This window comes from Scylla paramamosain, chromosome 14, assembly GCF_035594125.1.
Source record: "Scylla paramamosain isolate STU-SP2022 chromosome 14, ASM3559412v1, whole genome shotgun sequence".
NCBI lineage: Eukaryota > Metazoa > Arthropoda > Malacostraca > Decapoda > Portunidae > Scylla > Scylla paramamosain.
This window is the reverse complement of record NC_087164.1, coordinates 12,934,723-12,956,115: the sequence shown is the minus strand read 5'-3', so window position 1 is coordinate 12,956,115 and position 21,393 is coordinate 12,934,723. Positions and strand designations below refer to the sequence as shown.

The window sequence follows — 21,393 nt, the reverse complement described above, 5'->3', positions numbered from 1 at the left end:
ACATCGTAACACTAAAACATAAGAAACTGCTTTATTTACCCGAACGCTAAGAACCTCGAAATGAGATGCTGAATAATATTGCTCCATAGAATAGCTTAACTGTTCATTCTCCACACCATACCACATGAATCACCTTCCTTCCCTTAACCAGACTGAAAGAGAGACAAGACACAATAATACGTCTTGGATGAGCTCGCGTGAAAAGCTCCTCATAAATATACGATTCTTTGTCAATGAATCTCACTCACCCCGGAATTTCTCTCTCTCTCTCTCTCTCTCTCTCTCTCTCTCTCTCTCTCTCTCTCTCTCTCTCTCTCTCTCTCTCTCTCTCTCTCTGGGAAAGTAATTGATTCGAAAACGACTAAACGACAGTGTGTGTGTGTGTGTGTGTGTGTGTGTGTGTGTGTGTGAACTGATGGTCTGGATGAGGAGGAGAAGAAAAGGAGGAGGAGAAGGAAGAAAAGAAGAAGAAGAAGAAAAAGAAGAGGAAGAAGAAGAAGAAGAAAACGTGTGAATGAGTGAACAGCGGACTTAGTACAGAAGATGAATAAGAGGCAGGAGATGGTGGAGGTGGATGTGGAGGTGGAGGTCTAGTGATGGAGGAGGAGGTGCAGGGGCGCGGCGCACATTAGGGGCGTTGGAGGGACAAGACCTGACGCGAAGAGGCGGGGATCCTTCATTCGCCTCAAAGGAACCGAGACAAAAAGTTTTGATTTCCTCCATAAACGATATGATAATGAGGCCTTTGTGGCGCTCCCCCCTACACGCGTGGCCGCCCCTCGGATCTATCTATATCACCGGCATGATTCGTACCTGCCTGCCTGCCTCCAAAGACTGACGGAGGTGTGGGACAGGGCCTTTCTTTATGCGTGTGTGTGTGTGTGTGTGTGTGTGTCTCTCTCTCTCTCTCTCTCTCTCTCTCTCTCTCTCTCTCTCTCTCTCTCTCTCTCTCTCTCTCTCTCTCTCTCTCTCTCTCTCTCTCTCTCTCTCGGTTGAAAGGATTGGATCACGCGTTACTTCATCATTGAAATCTTGCAACCTCGTCTCTCTGGTGTGAAATTTTACCGTTTTCTGAAGGAAGCTATTTTTCTTCTTTTCTTTTTTCGTGTATATTTTTGGGTGTCATTGCATATCAGAAGTTACGATTTGAAGGAAACGTGTTGTTTCCGTCTCCTTTCATATATTCTAGCTAACAGCCTAAAACCGTATTAAAAAGTGTAATTATCATTATGTGTGTGTGTGTGTGTGTGTGTGTGTGTGTGTGTGTGTGTGTACCTCATACTGACGGGGGCGGTGTGCCACCACGAACAGGTCGGGGCGGCTCTCCCCCGGGGTCGCAGGAGGCGTTGCTGGAGGCCACGAGACTCACCATGTGGAAGCTGTACAATCAGGGCTTGGGCGTCGGCGGCGGCTTCCAGCACGAGGATGATGGCCCCAAGCTGCCGCCCCCGCACCACCCGCTGGCTGGTGTGCCCTTCCCGCCCCAGAAGGAGGCGCTCAACCTGGAGGTAAAGGACGAGGTAAGTTCTGTGTCTTCGCATTAATCTTCATGCAGTATTTGAATCCCTTGTTGTGTGCTTACTGTGATAATTGTTGTGTAATGTTGACTATACAGCCACCCGTCCTGCCTTAACTAGTGTGTTGATCTGTACAGATGTTGTAGTCAGTACACGTCGCAATACCTAAACCCTTTGACAGCTAATGGTAGTACAAGGAATTACTTTATCACAATGATAGATTATTTAGCTGAGCACAAAATACATCCACAGGCATCGAAGTATTTGAATCACTCGATCATTTCAGCTGTCAGTGGTGGCTTTTTCAAATTAAACTCTTAATTTACATCAGTTTATTTTTGCAAGCCTGAGACTTCTTAGCAGCCAAAGGGTAGTGAGCGTGTATGTGTACTGCTCAGTGTTGTAATGTAACCACACCTCACCCTGTAGCGGCGCCCCTTGTAGCTGTATTCCCTGAGTGTTTGGTCCCCTAGGCAGCGCCGTCCCTCCGTGATAACCGAGGGTATCAGCCATTCTTCTTTCAGCGGCCGGGGCGCCTCAAGGACTCCATGGACCACCGCAACGACCTGCGCAACGACTTACGGAATGACGTACGTAATGACCTGCGCAATGACCTCCGTAACGACTTCAGAAACGACCTGCGTAACGATATGCGGAGTCGCCTGGAGGACAGCACGATACCGCCGGCAGCCAAGCGGCAAGCCCAGCAGGAGGACTCCCACGACCCCCGCCTGCCGCCGCCCACCACGCCCACCAACGCCCAGAGCGGCGCCAACATTAAGATCACCTCTCGGGGTAAGTGTCTCCTGCCTGCGGGATCCTGACGTGGAAGGAAATACTTATTAATAATACTAATAACGAATACACAATTTTTAACCCATTGCAATAGTTATGTGCTACAGACAATGTGCGTGACAAGTTTACACCCTTTCGTAACACTCATAAGTATGACGTAATTAAAAGAAAAACTGAAAATGAAAAGTTATTGGCTTTCACGCTTAAAACTTCCATTCTACATATATCAGTTAACGAGTTACTCTTTCTTTATATATATAATTTTTGTAGCCCTCACCCAGTCTATCAGTTAAAAGAAGACTGTCCCTGATATCTACCAGCTATTCACGATGTTGATGTGTGTCTCTTCATCCCTTGCAGGAGACGGCAGGAGTCAGGACCAGAGTTTAGTAGTCAGTATGGAAATCAACGGGACGCTTTACCAGGGTGTTCTGTTCGCCCAGGCTCCGCGAGCTCGCTTCAGCTAAGGCAGTGTCCCTGTCACCAGCCCACCACGCTGCACACTCTGGTCTGTAGCAGCATGCAGGACGAGAGGAACAGCAGCGGACGTGACAAGAAGAGAGGCGTCTTCTTGTATCCGCTCTGTGTCCAGCCTCGCCTCTCCTCATCTGGCCGACCAATGGGACAGCTTGACCTTAATGTTACTTTGTTGAAAGTCACTGTAGCGCTTTATGGATATGATGAACCTGAATCAGGTTACTGTATTTATTTATGTAATTATATTGTGTGATGATAGTTGTACAGCATTGTTCTTGTGAGAGCAGGTGACACGTTCTTGTCTCTTTCTTATTCTGTCGGTTTTAAGGTTAAATCAAAGATAGCCAAGTGGTGATCTCATGAACGGAGCCCCAGAGCTGTGTGGATGACGCAGACGTGACCACAGTTCTCGGCGCGCTGCAGGTGACGTGCCGCCGAGCACAAGGCTGCTATACCCACCCAGCGCACTGTTCCTGCTTCACGGCGCGTGCTGAGCGAACAGGAATATATGTGCGTTTTAGTCAGTCACGAGCGACGCCTCCTTCCGCGGTGGAAGAGAACACTTCAATGTCCAGCGGAGTGAGTTCGTCCGCTGCCGCGTCGCTCGCCCTCCACCGGTGACCACCACCACTGTGTCGCTGCCCTGGTCACCCACCTCCCCTGCTAGGACTTCCACCCACTGCCATACATGGATGATCGTTCGCCATTGCCACGATGACCATCCACAGTAAGGCCCTTCCTGCTTCGTGTGGATGCCGCCGCCGACCCGCGCCCACCACAGTCCCTTCGCCGCCTGGGCCGCCTCCACTCAAGGTTACCCATTCGTCATCACGGCCACTCATCATCCGGAGTGAATGTGGTGCCTCACTCACCATGAATACTGATTGTTATTGTGGCAGGGAGCTTGACTAGAGAGGCTGGACAGAGGAGCCGCGTGTCTGTCAGGAAGTGCGGCTGAACTTATCCTTTGCCCTCGAGTGTTGACCAAACTGTGCTCGGTTCCGTCTGGTGAGGCTGCCGAGTGTCGCGGTGGTGTGCAGGGTTGTCTACTGACGTGTACTGAGTTCAAGACGTTGTTTCCTCATTGAGAAAAACGTAATCAATCACTTATTCCGGTTGAGAGCTGTTGGAACTGTGCAATAAATCACTTTTCGTGTTGATTATAACGAATGTCAAAATTACACCGCTGTCGAACGCTCCGAGTACCTGAATTGCATAACGAAAAAATTCCAGGCCACGATTTTGGCTGAGAAATGTTTACCCTGACTTTGTGCGCCGCCAGAATCGTCCGGAGGCTGTTTTTGTCCCTTTGACAACTACTTTATACTTTGTTTGTGCTAGAATGGACTGTGTATGTTAGTTAGTGGTTAGGTAAGAAGCAGTGTGTGTCGGGCGGGCGGGCGGTGACTTGTGCGGGAGCGAGGGACCAGTGGGCGAGGCTGGCACGAGCGCAGCAGTTTACTCAGGGATCTTCCTCCGTGCTCACGCCCCGCGGCTCCCCACCACCTGGCCGTAACTTAGGCGTCACGTGATGTCCTCGCCATTGCCATTTCAATAGCTATTAAGGAAACCAGTCACGTTATGCTGGATGTCGGCCTGACGAGCTGCCGCAGGTGACTGACCCTCCCAGGCCAGTGTTGCAAGGGGTGCTGCCGCTTGCATCTCAGGGAGACAGGCTGGAGCTCCCGTCCTGACTGCCAGGGAGTGCGTCGTACCAGTGTTTTCAGGCGATGCTGATGTCCCGTCACCAGGGGAGTGATGTCCTGGCGGGCGTCTTCACGGCAGGCCGGCGACGCCGCGCTGTGCCGGGGGGCGCGGGGCCGAGCCTGCTCCTCCCCATCCCCCTTCGTGAAATCTCACTGTCCTACTGTCAGCGCGTTGCTACTGTATTATTATCTTATTGATACTTTTAAGGTTTTAATTACTTTTAAGGTTGTTGTAAATGAGTTGTCGTGTACAGCGACAATCCCCGGGCCCTGTGAGGGGCGGCGGCCAGCCCACCTCCCGTCGAGACCACCCTCTCGCGTTAGCAGCGGCAGTTACTTAAAGTGAAAATGTAATAAAATGTTAGTAGTAAATTGTATTTTATTGGTCAAACGTAGTTTACTGACTGGCGCAGCAGCAGCGCCAAGGCAGACATTGATGTTATCTGTGCAGGCTGCAACACCACGGGACACAGGCTGAGAAAAGCGTGGATACAACAGAAGTAGTAATTGCACGACAGTCAGGTGAGTGTATCTGTGTCACGTGTCGTAACGAGGCAATGCAAGGTCGTCGGGAGTGGACAACTGCGCTTCAGGGCGTAAGTAGGAGCTTTACAATTATCAGCTTTACTCTTGACGGCTTTCATGTGTTAAGCAGGTAAGATAATTAAGCTTTTTCGCCGCTGAAATACACCACAAGCGAAGATCTAATAGGTTTAACTTTCAAATGTAATAATAACGTGAGAATATAGAGAACAAGGCAGACTAGCAGGGCATCGTGCATCAGGCAGCGCCCCCCAGACTGCAGGGCTTCCATGGCAGTACTTCATGGCTATCACCAAGCAAGGCGACAACGCAGATCATAACACATCATCCTACAACACTGTCATACTTCCCCATAAGAATGTTAATCCTTCGTAATAATACAAAACGGGAGGTCTGCGCATGCGTGGGCCGGCCTCTCGTTGCCAGATACTCGCCAGCCAGGCCAGTAACCTTATTCTGGCCGGCGTCTTCTTGCTGTCTGCACGCTGGAGGTAAGTTGTTCATTCCGTCTTTTCTAGGAGCATGATAGGTATATATTCTTAGAGCAAACTGTGTGCGTAATGAAAGGCGGCCGATCTCAAGAAGTAGAACGGAAAGAAAGCTGTAATATGTCAGTAAGGAATTTGTGTAGGTTAAGTGAAGTGTGTTAACAGCTGGACAGTGTTAGATGATCATCACTATTATTTCGTTTAAGAGTGTTTAACCCCATAACAATAGCACATGGTACCAGGCAGCTAGAAAATGTCCAACCGTGAAATAAATATGGAAGGTGATGAATTGCCCTGCCCAGTCTTGTGTAGTGATTAAACGTAATAAGTAGATTGTGTCAAGTGGGCATTACCAGAGCTAAGAGGTGCAGTAAAACCTCCGCCACTCTGCTCCATATATTCAGTAGGGGCTTGTGCCACGTCTCAACTAAAGAAAGTTATTGTTTTCATTAGACTAGTTAAAGCCCCTCAAAACTAAACCTTATGGCTTCTTTCACTTATACATATCGCGACTTACGGTAATTCGTAAGTCGAGGGGAGAGAGAGAGAGAGAGAGAGAGAGAGAGAGAGAGAGAGAGTGCAGGTCTAAATAAGCACCACCATGACGTAATATTCTTCCTTGTAACCATTTCTTCTATACTACCATTGCTCTTTAAATAGCAAGATGCAGGAATACATAACGACAGATCATTGCCAGACCGCGATGTTCCATAATGGTTCTATGCTAACAACTTGTGCGTCGTCACTAAAAGACAAAATAAAATACTGACATGTAATCTAAATACTGCACCTATTCCTATTCTTTAGTAACAATGTGCGCTCGCTCACCCTCTTCCTCCCTCCCTCTCTTTCGATGTGATAGTGTGTGAATGAACAAGTGGTTAAGTGCGGGTGTTGTGATGAAATTATGCCTTATTTTGCTAGCTAATGAATGTGGAGCCAATGAAACTATCCCAAGAGTTCAAACTTTTTTGCATTTTTTTTCGTTTTTCGTCTCTTGCAGAGGAAATGAGGCTGGTACTGCCTGTCACCTGCCTGTCTTACCCTTCCACTGGCTGGCTTCAGTGGTGCAACCTGTCTTGCCCTTCCTCTGGCTGGCTTCAGTGGTGCAACAAGTGATGGTATTAGTCACCGCTTGATTCGTCGAATAAGTTTAATTTAACGTCATAGTAAGAGTTGGGGGGGGGGGTAGGTAATAAATAATCATATATATATGGAGGAGGAGGAAAGCGAGAGGAGGAAGGCTGGTGGGTAGCGGGGGGAGGAGGAGGAGGAGGAAAGCGAAAAATAGAGGGGGGGAAGGAGGAAAGCGAAAAATGGGGGGGTAGGAGGAGGAAAGCGAAAAATAGGCTGGTGGGTAGCGGGGGGGGAGGAGGAGGAGGAGGAGGAAAGCGAAAAATAGAGGGGGGGAAGGAGGGAGGAAAGCGAAAAATAGGCTGGTGGGTAGCGGGGGGGGGGAGAAGCAGGAAAGCGAAAAAGGGGGGGTGGGAGGAGGAAAGCGAAAAAGGGAGGGGGAGGAGGAGGAAAGCGAAAAAGGGAGGGGGGAGGAGGAAAGCGAAAAATGGGGGGTTTCGGAGGAGGAAAGCGAAAAAATAGGCTAGGTTTAAGGCGTAACTTGCACTTAGCCCCTCTCCGTATAATACATATGTATAGAGGCAGTCCATGAGCAAGTTACGCCTTAAACTTCTTCGGACGGACCAGCTGCCTCCCCGTTTTTTTCCCTGGCAAAGTTAATTTAATTGGAACCAATTACAAGTTTTTTATTTTTTTACACCGTCAAAGAAAAGGAATTTTATTTTCACCATTTTACAAAACAATCTCGGGAATCTTGATTAATACAGAGAGGCCAAGTCCTTGGCGGCAGCTAAGGTCCCGTGGTTGAGTCGTCACTGCCATTACTTCCGCTCTTCCCCTGCCTCCTCTCTTTCTACGAGTCCCCGATGACACAACCCTTAGTGCCTCCACCGCTGCAGCCCCTTGGAACCCAGCTGGAATCCGTGACGGAGGTGTATAGTAGATAGCAAGTAGTGTCATCGCTTCTGCTCCCTCGCCTATGTAGCTGAAACGTCCGAGGCAGCTTGGTGGCACACACTCCTGAAACAACTACCTTTTAATATATATTCAATAAATCCAATACCAATCTGGCATTATTTTCATTTTTGTACCCTAATAATTGAATATGGCTGCCAGTTCTCACCGTGGCATAGAAGCAATTTGTCCTGTTCAGTATTACAGGGGAGAGGTCTTTCACTACTGCTTGCTTACAACTGCCGCTGGAATGGGAATGTCTGCGGGTCCTTGGAGGCTCCTATTGTCATGTGTTGCTGCAGCTCTTCACTCAAATCTCCAAGTTTTTCTTCAAAAGTCTTCAGACGATATTGTAAAATATATATATATATATATATATATATATATATATATATATATATATATATATATATATATATATATATATATATATATATATATATATATATATATATATATATATATATATATATATATATATATATATATAAACTGATCATCATAATTTATTTCCAGTATTCTAAATCCTAAATTGATAAATCCAGTGACAATTGTATATATATATATATATATATATATATATATATATATATATATATATATATATATATATATATATATATATATATATATATATATATATATATATATATATATATATATATATATATATATACACACACTACTATTTTATAGAGAAGCTTTTATTATCCACTAATAAATATTTTAGTAATATTCTATTGAGTTTTTTAATTTTACTTTTTTTTTCTTTCTTAAATTTGCTGAGCTTTTTGGTGAGTATATATGTGAGATCTAATAAGTAATTACAAGCTGACACAAATAGGTTTTAAGTCCACTTATTTAACGAGCACATGATACGGGGAAAAAGGTATGGAGAACGTGACTCCAATTTGCCCCTCTAACCAAATGGATGGCCACGGTACAAAAATCCACTTACTCCTGTCCGCGCACCTCGTCCTTACACGCACACAGTTCGTCTCACACTCCATCTCAGTGCTCCCATATTTCACGGGGTCGTCCTCTTATACCCTCAACTCATCATCTTCCTCATGTTATCCTCCTCGTCATCTCACTCACCCACTCCCTCCCACCGTACAATCCATCTCCGGGAGCCGTGTTTCATCAAGATCTCTAAAGACGCTTCCTTAGATCTTGCGCCTTGTTATCTGTGTGGTTCCTATGCTTGGTTTCCGGCGTTCGTTCCCTGATTGGTTGCTTGTACTCCTTTGTATTCTTGTGTAAACTCAAGATTTTATGTACTTTTAGTTGAACCCGTTTAAAATTCACTTGATCTTTCTATTTTGTACGTTTATTGAACGACGACGGTGAGACGACTCTAACAACCGAGTGACGAAATGCAACGTATAGAACATTAAAAACTATCGACAGTCATGTGATATCGTATATAAGTGGCAATTTTTAATATTTAAAAACCAATCCCAAATTATTATAGCATATATCCTGTATTTTCTCATATTTCAAGCTGCACTTGTGAAAGAAGACATGTGAAAGAAGACAGTCACCTTTGATGTGATATTGGTGATACTGACGACGAGAGGCACCGATCCTTACTCGGAAACCCTTTGTTCTCTCACATAAGGACTATATATTTTCAGACTAGGGAAATAATTAATCGGGTCCTTGGATCAAACTACGGGTCGTGGATTAAAACTATCACCAGAATTACGAGAACCTCCTTGAGAACCGTGGTAACTTCTACAAAAACCTGTTAAATAGACGGAATAAGACGCCGAAACCCTTGAGAAATACGGGCCGCAGTACTAAGATAAAACGGAACAGGAGGCAAGTGTTTGGGTGGAATTATAGTGGCCGGGTTGTGGTTAGTTGATTAGCAGGAGGAAAAGGACGCGAAAGGCTCAAGGACGTTAGGAAAGGAATTGGAGTAAAAGACTGCCCCAGTTCACCCCAATTCTACCAAAAATCCTTATTTACATAGTGATGATTACATTTCTGGGGCTTGAAATTGTTATCCTAATACTTATTGTTCTTTCTTCTTGTATGAGTAGAGGAATTTTACCCTTCCTACCTTACTTCCTTCGTCTGCTGGGATTCTTCATTTTTTACTGGGATGAAGATAGAGATGTATCTTCTATTCCTTCACCTCCAAAATGCTTCTTTCTATTCTTGTACTCAATGAAACTGTTGAAAAAAAAATGGTTAACCAGTTCCATGCTTTACAGTTCTAGAGCAACAAAAACAAAGAAAAGGAAGTAAATAGAGGCGCCAGTTCCTTTAGACAGACCGAAATCAAGTCCCAGAACTGCGTCATGAAGTGTCTTGAAACCTCCCTCATGACTTATTCACAAAAATGCAGGAATTTATCTCCCTGGAAATCTGTAGGACATTGTTACCGTCGTGCTCCGCGTAATACAAGGCGAACCCTCGGAATGAAGTCAGTGTAGGTAAGGGAGGAGAGAGACCCGCATGGAGTAGTGACGGCCGGTAAGAAAACATGAATTGCAAAGTGAAATTGGGCTATAAATTACAGGCGAGAAAGATGTGTCCGTGACCTGCGTGTGTGGGTGAGGCTGCGGCTGCGTGAGACCAGGTGTGGGAGCGACCAAGGCGAAGGTGCGTGTAGCGGAAAAGAGGTAAACGTTTCTACGTAAAACACACTTCAAAACTAGGAAAAATATGCATAAAAAAAGGGAGGTTGTAATACGTACGAATTTAAAAGGAAATGGAAAATACGGTAATAAAGAAAAAAGGAAAAACGTCCTTATGGAAATAGTAATTGGGAAATTGAGACAAGAGGAAGAAAACATGAGTGAAAACATTTATACGGGAAAAAATGTGAAGAAGGGAAAGCTTGCATTTGCATGTGTTTAGACGATGATGAAAAGAAACAAAACAATGAAAAGGAAACATGCTTGTAGGAAAGATGTATTTTTTACATACGACGAGAGAAACGGCAATGAAGAATGAAAACTACCTTGTAAAAAAAAAGAAAAGAAAACAAGGAAAAGCAAAACAGAGAATATGCTGTCCCTTTGAAGATCGTGTTATACCCTGTACTATACACATCACGGTTATATTAATTAGCTATAAATCATTTCATACAAACAATGGAAGTTGACGCACAAAATACATCAAGCAACGGAACTTTCTTATCCAATACAAACTCAAACCAGCTGAAATATGTCAATGCGGATATTTAGGATAATTTTATGATCATATGGCATTCCTTTCCGGGCTTCAGTTCTCTCACGCAATGACTGGGCAGTAACAGGAGATGGTGTGTATTCAGGTGTAGGTGGTGGTTACGGCGGCAGCTACACCACCACAAGGGTTATTCTAGTCAAGGTCTCGAGATAAACACGACCGCACAAAGAAGAAAGTGTTCTCCCCTTCAATTTAGCTTTAAAAGATAATGACAATCATAATAATAATGGCAGTAGCTAAAAAAAAAAATAACGTACACGGAATGGAAAGACAGAATGCTTGTGACAATGGCAAAAAAGTGAAAAGCTCCCAGAATGAAAAGCTGAGACAGTTGTGAGTTGCGCATGGTATCGTATGGATCGTGGAGGATGGTGTGGAGAGTGGAGCATGGTGTGTGACATGTGGAGTGTGATGTGAAGCGTAATGTACTCGTAGATTTAAACTTCTCTATCAGTTCGCGATCTGACGAGGGAGGGGAAGTCGTGACGCATAGTTTACATCCTCAAGCGGCAACACAGGGGAAACAACAGTATTCTTATTCTCAAACACTTTCACCTCTCATTAGAACGATTTCAAAAGGCCGCAGACAATTACTCGTGTTTTCATGGGCATTTTTTTTTCCTACAAGATACAAAGTCCTTGTTAAACCATCACTTAAATCATAAAAAGGACACGAATACCCAATAACCTCTAGAACAACCCTTTAAAAGTAAGAGACAAGACGAAAACTTCCAGAATACGGTCTCTTATCCAAAGACACGGGGACACTAAGCATTCCCGAAAAAAAAAAAGGAAAACAAATACCTTGACCTTTGCGCCGCGCTATTACGAGTGAAAGTAGAGGAGCTAATTGTTTCAAATGACCCTGAAAGCCACCGAGCCGTCCTCATATTTACCCCGTATTTAAGGAGTATTTACCTCGGAATTTAATTACAGTGTGTCCTGCAATGTTTTCCCTCCGCAACAGTATACAGGAATACATACGAGATTGCAATTACAGGTGGTTTTTATATTCCGGGAAAAAGGGAATCTGGTTACTCGTTTAATGTCTGCGTACTTTGCTAAAAATTCAGTTAACTCGTTAAAATGGTAAGTTTCTCAACTAAGCGTCGGTGAATATCAGTGCTTAACAATACAAGACAACAAGGGTAGGGTGACTGCAAGGAGCTATCATGCCTACACGTGGTACTCTTCGTATAAAATATGCTTACCTATTTCCACCTATCATCACCTCTCCGCATACTTGTCTATTCTTTTTTTGTAATGTTTAGAGTGTAACCTTGGAAGGCCACTGCTAGGGAAATGAGCGAGTAGTTAAAACCTTTGGCTACAGCGTTAGTTTTGCTAGGTAGGATCATGTAGGGTGAACTTGCTCGGTAAAATTATCTACGGTTAAGTATCATAGTGCTATTACCAATCAAAGAGCAAACAATGTAGGCATTCCCCGGACACCAGCAGGCTACTAGTGATGCCTCGAGGACGCCACACCCCAAGGAAAAACTTACTGGAGAAGGAACACGTGCACTCTCTCCTGCCTCCCCTGCCACGAACACCTGCTGGACCCTCGCCTTGCCTTGCCGCAGTCCGCCAGCCGAGTCCAGGCAGTTGGCGCAAGCTCCCTGCCTTGCCTCTGTAAGCACCATAACCACCACCAATGAAACTGTTCATCCTTCACCTATGTACTTTTACTGTCCTTACTTTACGTCCAGAATCAAGAATTAAATAAGTATATGCTGTATTTCAAGGAATCGGTACTGGAATTATAGTACTGAATGACTTTTTCGCGACGTTTAAGCTGATAATGACCATAGATTAAATATTCATTATAGTTACCCTTTAAAAATCAGTTCCTTGCATGAATAATAGGTGGCACTGTTTGACAGCACATCTTTTATAACAGACGAAGTAGTAGTAACGTTCCTATCCTTAGTTTTTAATAGCTTAGTAACGACGCAAGTATTACTCACCACCACCACAACTGTTTCCTCCACAACCACTACCAGCGTTCCTTCCATCACCCTTTCTTCCTTCATGAACCTCCTTCACTTCCAGCGCCATCCCACTCTAATAATTCTTTTCTGTTCTCTAATTCTCCACCTTCCCATTCGTGCGTCTTCCTGTCCGTGTGGGCGTGCGTGTATACCACAAGAACGTAAGTTATATTGCCTCTGTCACATCGATACACGAATTACCTAAGCATGCAAGGGCTAGTACATAACCTGATCATTAATCTATTATTAGCAGAAAGAGGGAGAGTAGATAGCCGTAGGTAGGGGAGGGAGGAGAGAGACGGTGGTAGAGGAAGAAGTGGGGTGGGGAGTAATAGAGAAAGAATTGCGGGGGAGAGGGGAGGAGAAGATGAGGGTACAGGAGGGAGGGGACGGTTGGAGAAGAAAAGCAGACAGCAGTAGGGAGGAGAGGCAGAGAAAAAGAGACAAGCTAAGTAGGCAGGGAAGGAAGGTATAGAGAGGGAAGTAATGAAGAGGAAGGATAACTAGGAAGGAGAGGAGAAGGAGAGAGAGACATAGAGAAAGAAAGAATGGAGGGAAGACCGGAGTAGAGAAGTAGACACGCAAGGAGGGAGGGAAATAAGAGGAGGAGTAAAGAACACAAAAAGCAGAATGGAAGAAAATGAGTGGTGAAGAGTGATACAAATGATTGGGGGATGAAAGGAAGAAAAAAGAAAGACACAGGGAGATGACAAGGTTGGAAATACGAGTGGAGGTGATAAAAGGGGAGAAATAAAGAGAGAAACTGACAAGGGGAAAGGGAGGTGGATGGGAGTTAGGAAAGGGAGGCAGTTAGGTGAACAACCCAACGAGAGGGAAGGGGGATGGAGGGGGGGACGATAGTGGTGGAGGAAGAGGGACAGGATGGAATGGAGAGAAAAACACCGGAGAAAAGGTTGAGGAGGAAAAGAAAGTGGAAAAGATTAGAAAAAAATGAAGGAAAATGGGGAAAATGAGAGAGAGAGAGAGAGAGAGAGAGAGAGAGAGAGAGAGAGAGAGAGAGAGAGAGAGAGAGAGAGCATAGGGGGCGACAGGAAAGAGGACACATGTACAGCATCCAATTAAAGTTCTCACGACAAAGTTTTGCCCAGACGATTATTAAGAAACAAAGTCCCGTCCAGACGCTGAAACCTCCCCAAGTTACTGATACTCCTCGCCTCCCAAAGAAACGAACCAACTGGCCAAGTATAATCACTGAAAAACATACAAGAGACTTGTTATTATTACTATTATGTTGTATGTATTGAAAGGATAAAATGAAAAGTTATGGAATGAAAAGATAAAGGGTTGTATATTTTTTACAGGATTTTAATTTAAAAGACCAATATTTTGTTTATTTTTCGATTGATTAGCTGTTAAATTCAACGCTAAGGGGGTAATTGTAAGGAACGAGCGAGTGAGGGAAGAGGGGCAATTCACACGTAGGGGAAAGAGGTAGAAGAAGGTAGAGTGGGGAGGGGAACGGAAGAGGTGGTGTAGTGTAGGGGCAATAGATAGCACGGAGGTGGAAGAGAAGAACAACAAACGAGGAGGGATAAGGTATAGTTGGAAGAGGTGGATGGGGAGAGGGAGGACGGGGGACATAACGAGCGAAGGACCAATTATCGCGTTAACTACTTATTCAGTTACAGGGAATGGAATATGTGCTGCCAGAATCCTTTGTGCATGAGTGACTAACTTAAGATTAATAATTAAACACAAAGCATATTGAGTTAAGGAAGCAGTGATTGACTGACTAGATGCCAGACAGCACCAGGATAGATGAGAGAAACTCAAGGGGTGCTACTTCTCAGTGCCCAGCCACCAACCTGTCCACACACTCATAAAAGGTAATCATCGAAGTCATCCACGTCCTTTGGTCCACGCCTCAGGTTGATGTGGTGGCGTCCTGCTCGGTGGTGAAGGAGACTAGCAGCACGTCCGTCCCCAGCCAAGCCTGTCCTCGCTCTGCCTGCCGCTGCACTGTGTGAACCTGACTCAGTGTTCGAGCAAAAGCTTCAAATAACCAGCACCAGCCCGGTTTTGTGTTAATTCTCTTGCTTTTGGTTAATCATTTTGGCTCTTCTTTGGGGAGTGGCACGTCAGTGGACCTTCCTTTTATATAAATTGTGCTTCCCTTCTTGGCCAGTGCCCATCTTGCATAAAGAAAGGTCCCAGCGAGCCTTTCCTTGCCGCTCCCCAAGGTTCAGGTAGAATGAAATAACACCTTGCGTTTAATTTTATTTTAAAAAATATAAATTAGTTTAATGTGAGATCATCTTATACACTATAAACATGCGTCAGCGGAGCCTCGCCTGGCAGACTCCAGACTCCGCGGGGGCGGGGCCGCGGCGCCTCGCTCAGGGCGGGGAGCTGACGGAACACCAGACACATGCAAGACTCCGATGCTTCTAAGGACAAACGAATGCTTTTTTTTTTATTATTATTTTCTCTTCGTGATTTAGCATAACGTTTCTAATTTACAAATGTACAACTTTCTAGTCACATACAACCGTCGCAGTTCCCACAAGGACCTAACGCTACGCCTTCCTGAGGGATCCACCTACTGAGACACCTGCCAGCTAATGCTATAAATATGATCAATGGAAAGAGTACGAATTCCAAGAAAACTGGAATGTAGGGCAGTTCCAGCGTCCCTCTCCAGCCTGCCAGGGAGCGAGGGCAGGTGGAGGGAGGCCTGGACTGGGACCCAAGTTTCCCCCAAGTGAGGAAAATAAGCACTACCAGGTAATTCGTGCTACCTGGAGGCCCTTCCACGAGACGGGAAGGGCATCGGTGTGACCTAGGCAGCTCCAGCACCTGCTCCTTATGTACACGTCAGCGAAAACACACACACACACACACACACACACACACACACACACAGGATCGGGTTCTTGAAAGCAGTGAAGGAAACAGCTAGAGAGAGAGAGAGAGAGAGAGAGAGAGAGAGAGAGAACATAGCAAGTGGCAGCGAGTGGCGGCTCCTTCACTAAGCAGCAATACACACTTTCCTTTTCCTCCCGAGTAGCGCATCCTACCTGCCGCCTCCCGCTCTGACCTGCCAGGGAGGGGAGGAGGAGACCCGCGCGTCATGCTTCCCGTCACTAGTACACTCGAATAGTGACCATTTCCTTCCGGTGTCTTAAGCGCTTTTCTTCAGTCTTACTCTGATCTGCTCAGAATCCGCCATGGGGTTTGTAAGGAGACTGATAAGAGGGCAGAGAACTTGAAGAACTTAAGACTGAAGGCAAAAACGAAACACATTGAAAGTAAATGCTGTATGTTATTCGACTTCTCACAAATTTACGAAAGTGGGAGAGAATATATTGGCTTCTCATACTTATACTCCTTATATTACAGTGATGGTTTGGGCCAGGCATATTTTATTCATTTTTTTATTTTATTCATTTATTTATTTATTTATTTACTTTATTTATTTATTTTTTATTTTTTTCTAAAACGGTAGGAAGTATTTGATGTCTAAACTAGAACTGGAAGAGACGCAGGTACACAGTGAGGTATTGATGCTAGACTGAGAATTTTTCGTTTAGTAATGCAGTAAGTGGCAGAATACACATGTGTTTTATTCTAATTACAGTGTGACAAGGAGTCTGCAATCTCATAAAGAAAACACCCATTAAATGCAAAAATTTTTCGTATAGTATAGTGGCAGAATACTCATGTATTTTATTCTAGTTACAGTCTGACAAGGAATCTGCAATCTCATAAACAAAACATAAATTAGAACACGACTTGGTGGCCTTTGAAAACAGTCACCATGAGAGAACAAAGCATGTGACAGTACAATCTTGCGTCCTTTCACTCGATCAGTTAAACGTCCGTCGCCGCGCAGAACACCAGGAAGGCCTGACAGAACCCGCGTACCCGTCACTGACAAGCCGCGGCGAGGTGTTGGGACCAGCAATAAAACCTTAATGACCTCCTCCCCGCGCCGGTTATGTGTGTCCTCGGGCGGAGGGAGACAACGCAGGAGAACTCGGGCCTCGTTAAGTGATGCAGGCTACGGGAAGAACACACCCCGCGCACAGAACAATGGAGGCTACAGCATCACTAGACGTAAGCTGTGACACATTCGAGCTTGATGTACTGTAGGTGATACAGTTAGATTTAAAAGAGAGATAAGAAGTAAGTTGGTGTTTAATAGAGTGGTTGATGGATGGAATAGACTTAGGTTGTTAGTGCTGATTCAGTTGATAAGTGAATATGGGCGTGCGTGTTTTGTACAAGAACTGCCTGGCTTCTTGCAATTTCCCCTGTGTCCTTGTGCTCTATACGGACTCTGTGATTCATCTAATAGGACAAATACCTTTATCTGTCTTCACTTTCGGCTCGTCTCACTCTCGACACGTCTCGGCTATTTTGCTACTATTTTACTACTAACATTCAAAGTGATGTGAGAATTTGTTTACATGCACAAAAAAAAAAATACAAAGATGTTAATTTTTCAAGTGACTGTAGTGTTAGTGTCTAAAGAGTTTGCAGATGATTACGGTAAAGTTATCTAGCAGTGAAACGGTTAATTATTCATTTATTACGTGTCTATCAGTGAAAGGGTGAAATTCTCCATCGATTACGTGTTCGGGGTCAATATAAGAGATCATAAAACTTGTGAAAAGAAAGGCTGACATAACCGCTGATGTTAATGAACTCCTCTACCACTGAATTAAGGGAGATGTTTATTGGCATCTGTTAAAAACACGAGTGGTAAACTGCAGTAGTAAACTGTGGTAAACTGCAGGTTGCTGAATTGTTTTGTACTGCTGGTGTAGCACTATTAGAGGAATATAAAGACACACCCTTAAATAAACTGGATAATTCTTCATTTTTCTCTGATTTTTAGGGAACGACAAGTTGAAGAAGCCATTTCCTCTCTCTCTCTCTTTCTATCCTTTGCCAATCTACCTGATACATAAAGGAAGTGTATTCTAAGCCTCATTATCAAAAACAACCGTACTGCTTCACGCTCATAGTACGACTTTGTGAAGGAGACCACGCTGCTAGAAGCCACAGAAGACAAGAGGAAGAGAAGAGAGGGAAACGAAAGAAGAAGTAAAGTCTGACGGAAAGATTAACCATTGAGATTGAAGAGCTGTGAAAAGAAGCATGATCCAGGATGAACTTCACTGTGATATGAAACTGAGGGAGAAATGCAACAGAAGGAAGTTCATATCTATCTGAAAATAAACATGAAAAAGAGAGCGATAATGACAATAAGTAAGATTAAGCCTTTAAGAATAACGAGTGATAGTAAAGTTGGAGAGTAGAAAATAAAGAAATGAAGCCAGATAAAATGAAAAAAAAAGTATTCGAAAACAGTTTTACTCGAGTAAAGACTTCAGAAAAAATGTCAAAATAGTGAGATTAAGAAACTGTGTGATGCGTCACAGGGAGATTAAGGACAAGAGAAGAAAAACGACTCTGAGGGGGTATAGGGAGAAGGACATCCCCCTATGCGACCTTGACCTGCTGGCGGGGAGGGCAGAGTGTCTGTAAGGGCCGCCAGGGAGGGTTGGCACTAGTCTATCAGCTACTATACAAGGTACAGCGACCGGCGCCTGGCAGCCCCCACTCTCAGTCCCTCGTCCTGCCAGCCACCCAGACGCCGGGGCGCTGCCGGGCCGCCACCTTCCCATGCCCTGGTCCCGCCGCCGCCGCCAGGCGACACCGGGCGGGCAGTCTTAGCTGAAGCGAGCGCGCGGTGCCTGGGCGAACAACACTCCCTGGTACATGATGCCGTTCACCTCCATGCTCACCACCATGCTCTGGTCCTGCCCGCGCCCTCCTGCAACACACGCGAGACACACATTTGTTAGGAAACATGGAAAGGGCTACAATAATGAGTTCTTCTCTACTGAAACCAATATACTTTATCTCTTATATCTCATGTTTAACCAAAGATTTGAACACTACTCATCCTTCCTTCTCCTTCTCCATAAAACACACACACGCACACGCAAACACAGGCACACACTGGCGTTCACTCACCTCTAGACGTAATCTTGATGTTGGCGCCAGGGTAGCCAGGAGGAGTGGGCGGCGTGGGCGTGGTGGGCGGCGGGAGACGGGAGTCGTGGGAGTCGTCCTGCTGGGCGGGTCGTTTGGCTGAGGGTGGTATCGCCGCCTCTTCCAGACGGCTGCGCACGTCGTTACGGAATTCATTGCGTATATCATTGCGTAGTTCATTACGCAAATCATTACGCAAGTCGTTGCGCACGTCATTGCGGAGGTCGTTGCGGTGGTCGACAGCGTCTTTGAGTCGCCCCGTCCGCTGCAAGCAGAATGGCTGATACCCTCGGTTATCATGGAAGAGCGGCACTTCCTAGGTGGCGAAACACAGGCTCAGTAAACAACACACATGCTGCAGAGTTTAGCAAGTCTAAGCACACACTGGCGGCGTGGAATGTGAAGCTGGCAACTGTGCTCAGGGTCTGTAATTTCAAACTTTTCATCCTTTCATCTCGACAACTTTTAACAGGCTCTTGTAGAAGTTACTGGAAGTTGTCAAGGGTGATTGCATGAATCTAGCGATAATTTAACAGATTCTGGATAATTTATGGTGAAAACATCTTGGGAAACTGACTAATTATTTCAATAGCTTTTGAAAATAGTCCTTAAGAGAGTCCAAGTTGTTTAAGAAAACGAGATGAACCTTCTTATCCCTGAGCAGTTCTCTCATCATGTAGATACTTCGTCTCTCAAAACTTCACGCTCAAAAACAAAGAAAATATTAGAAAATCAATACTGTACTTCTTTACCAGCTCAAAATGCTACTAAAGTGAGTGGCCTGAAGGGCGCCGAGCCTCACACTCCACACACGCCTTGCAAAAAGCTTACCTCGTCCTTTACCTCCAGGTTGAGTGCCTCCTTCTGGGGCGGGAAGGGCACCCCAGCCAGCGGGTGGTGTGGGGGCGGCAGCTTGGGGCCATCATCCTCGTGCTGGAAACCGCCGCCAACGCCCAAGCCCTGATTGTACAGCTTCCACATGGTGAGTCTCGTGGCCTCCAGCAACGCCTCCTGCGACCCCGGGGGAGAGCCGCCCCGACCTGTGCGTGGGGACACACCGCCCCAGTCAGTATGAGGTGCACACACACACACACACACACACACACACACACACACTATTTGCCCCATCCTTATCCTGACCATTCTTGTCTAACCTCTGGAGAGTAGTTTGCTACAGACCAGCAGGCAATGAAGACTTTATTGGCGGCCTTGCATCACCCCATGGACGCTGGGCATTAGTGTGCTCCAGTGGCCAGAAGGGACATGAGGAGTGGGCGGGGGTGGGCGGGGGTGGGCGGGGAGGGGCGGGGCGGCCGTGGGTGGTGGGTCAGCGCCGGGGAACATGGGGGAGGGGCTTATGACGCCTTCCACCGCCCATCCCCGCCCACACACGCCCATTCCCACCCACTGCCATCACCGACGTTTAATAATTACATGACGTATGCGCGTCTGCCAGCGGGGTGACGGGAACATGCGGGGAGCAACTTCCTAATAATGCCAGTCGATCATTATAATGGCGGGAGCGTAATCTTCAATTATAAAGTATAATCAAAGCGTCTTAAAAGCCACCAATTTAACAACGTATGTAGATAAGCCGAATTATACACCAGCTTACACGGCGGACGGGCGAGGGTCGTGCAGCCGCGGCCCCGCTCTTCTGGCCGCCGAGGAGTCCGCGCCGCAATTAACAAAATGGAAAGCTCCACGCACTGAATAAAGTGGAAACGCTCGGCATGCCCTTGTGGGGTGTCAAACAAGACTGAGGCTGGAGTACGTTCACGGAACACGGCCTCCACTCCTCCCCTTCCATCCCTCCTGCCTTCTCTCTCTCCCGCTCTCCCTGCCTGCCTGGCCCGGGCCGCTTCTCCCAGTCCCCATCGCCCAGCGCTCGGCCACACGTCACAATACCAGAGCATAATTATAAAGAGGCCGCGCCGGCAGACGAGTCTCGCTCTTGTGGCCGCGTACAGAAGAGCGCCACAGCCGAGTGTTGCTGCTGAAGGCTATCGGCTTGACACGACGATTAATTGGAGTATCTAAGAGCGTTGGGCCCAAGTACTTGCCGGCGGCTGCCAGGACGCGGCTGGGCTGGCACCGTGCCACCTGCCAGGAGGCGAGAAGCCCAGCGACACCTCCACCAGACCGATGCTTTGTGGGAAGACATGAAGCCCAGTGAGTCAGTCTGGCGCGGCTCCCCATTAATCTTGTCCAAATAGATATGTAAATAGGCGGCGCGACCTGCCCTGACCCGGGCTGTGGCCAAGCCTTCTGGGATGTGGTGGAGCATTCTGTGCTGTGGCGGAATCCCCTGGGCTATGGCAGATCTTCCTCCAAGTTGTATCGAAATCTTCTGATCTATTGTGTTGATTCTCCAAAGTACAGAGGAGTCTACTATGATGGAGCCTTCTGGGCACTGGTTAATCTTCCTGCTGGGCTGCGGTGTTGCCTTCCACATTGTGAAAGAACCTGCAAGACTATTTCCTCGGCCTCGCGTGGCATCACCAGGCGTGAGGGAGAGTTGCGCTGCGGCCTCATGTGGCGCCTCATGAAATGTACACTTTCTGATTCACTTTGGCAATAGTAAATGGTTACCAGTAGAATTATCACTGTAATGTTATCG

The 21,393-nt window shown here is 46.1% G+C and overlaps 2 protein-coding genes across 2 annotated transcripts in view; one reads left to right on the top strand and one right to left on the bottom strand.

Moving 5' to 3' along the window:
* LOC135107122 (AT-rich interactive domain-containing protein 3B-like) overlaps nt 1-4,867 on the top strand; it is a 63,936-nt gene extending 59,069 nt beyond the window's left edge. The window contains 3 exon segments of the mRNA XM_064016831.1: nt 1,312-1,520; nt 2,027-2,312; nt 2,673-4,867. Coding sequence (XP_063872901.1) covers nt 1,312-1,520; nt 2,027-2,312; nt 2,673-2,779 — 602 coding nt within the window. The 3' untranslated portion in view covers nt 2,780-4,867.
* Nucleotides 4,868-7,270: 2,403 nt separating this feature from the next.
* LOC135106884 (AT-rich interactive domain-containing protein 3B-like) overlaps nt 7,271-21,393 on the bottom strand; it is a 120,519-nt gene continuing 106,396 nt past the window's right edge. Inside the window, exons 7-13 of the mRNA XM_064016257.1 lie at nt 19,605-19,813; nt 18,756-19,089; nt 14,576-18,552; nt 12,264-12,388; nt 9,623-9,735; nt 7,724-7,892; nt 7,271-7,620 (exon numbers count right to left, since the gene is read on the bottom strand). Of these exons, the coding sequence (XP_063872327.1) occupies nt 18,449-18,552; nt 18,756-19,089; nt 19,605-19,813 (647 nt within the window). The 3' untranslated portion in view covers nt 7,271-7,620; nt 7,724-7,892; nt 9,623-9,735; nt 12,264-12,388; nt 14,576-18,448. The remainder of the gene's footprint in view (nt 7,621-7,723; nt 7,893-9,622; nt 9,736-12,263; nt 12,389-14,575; nt 18,553-18,755; nt 19,090-19,604; nt 19,814-21,393) is intronic.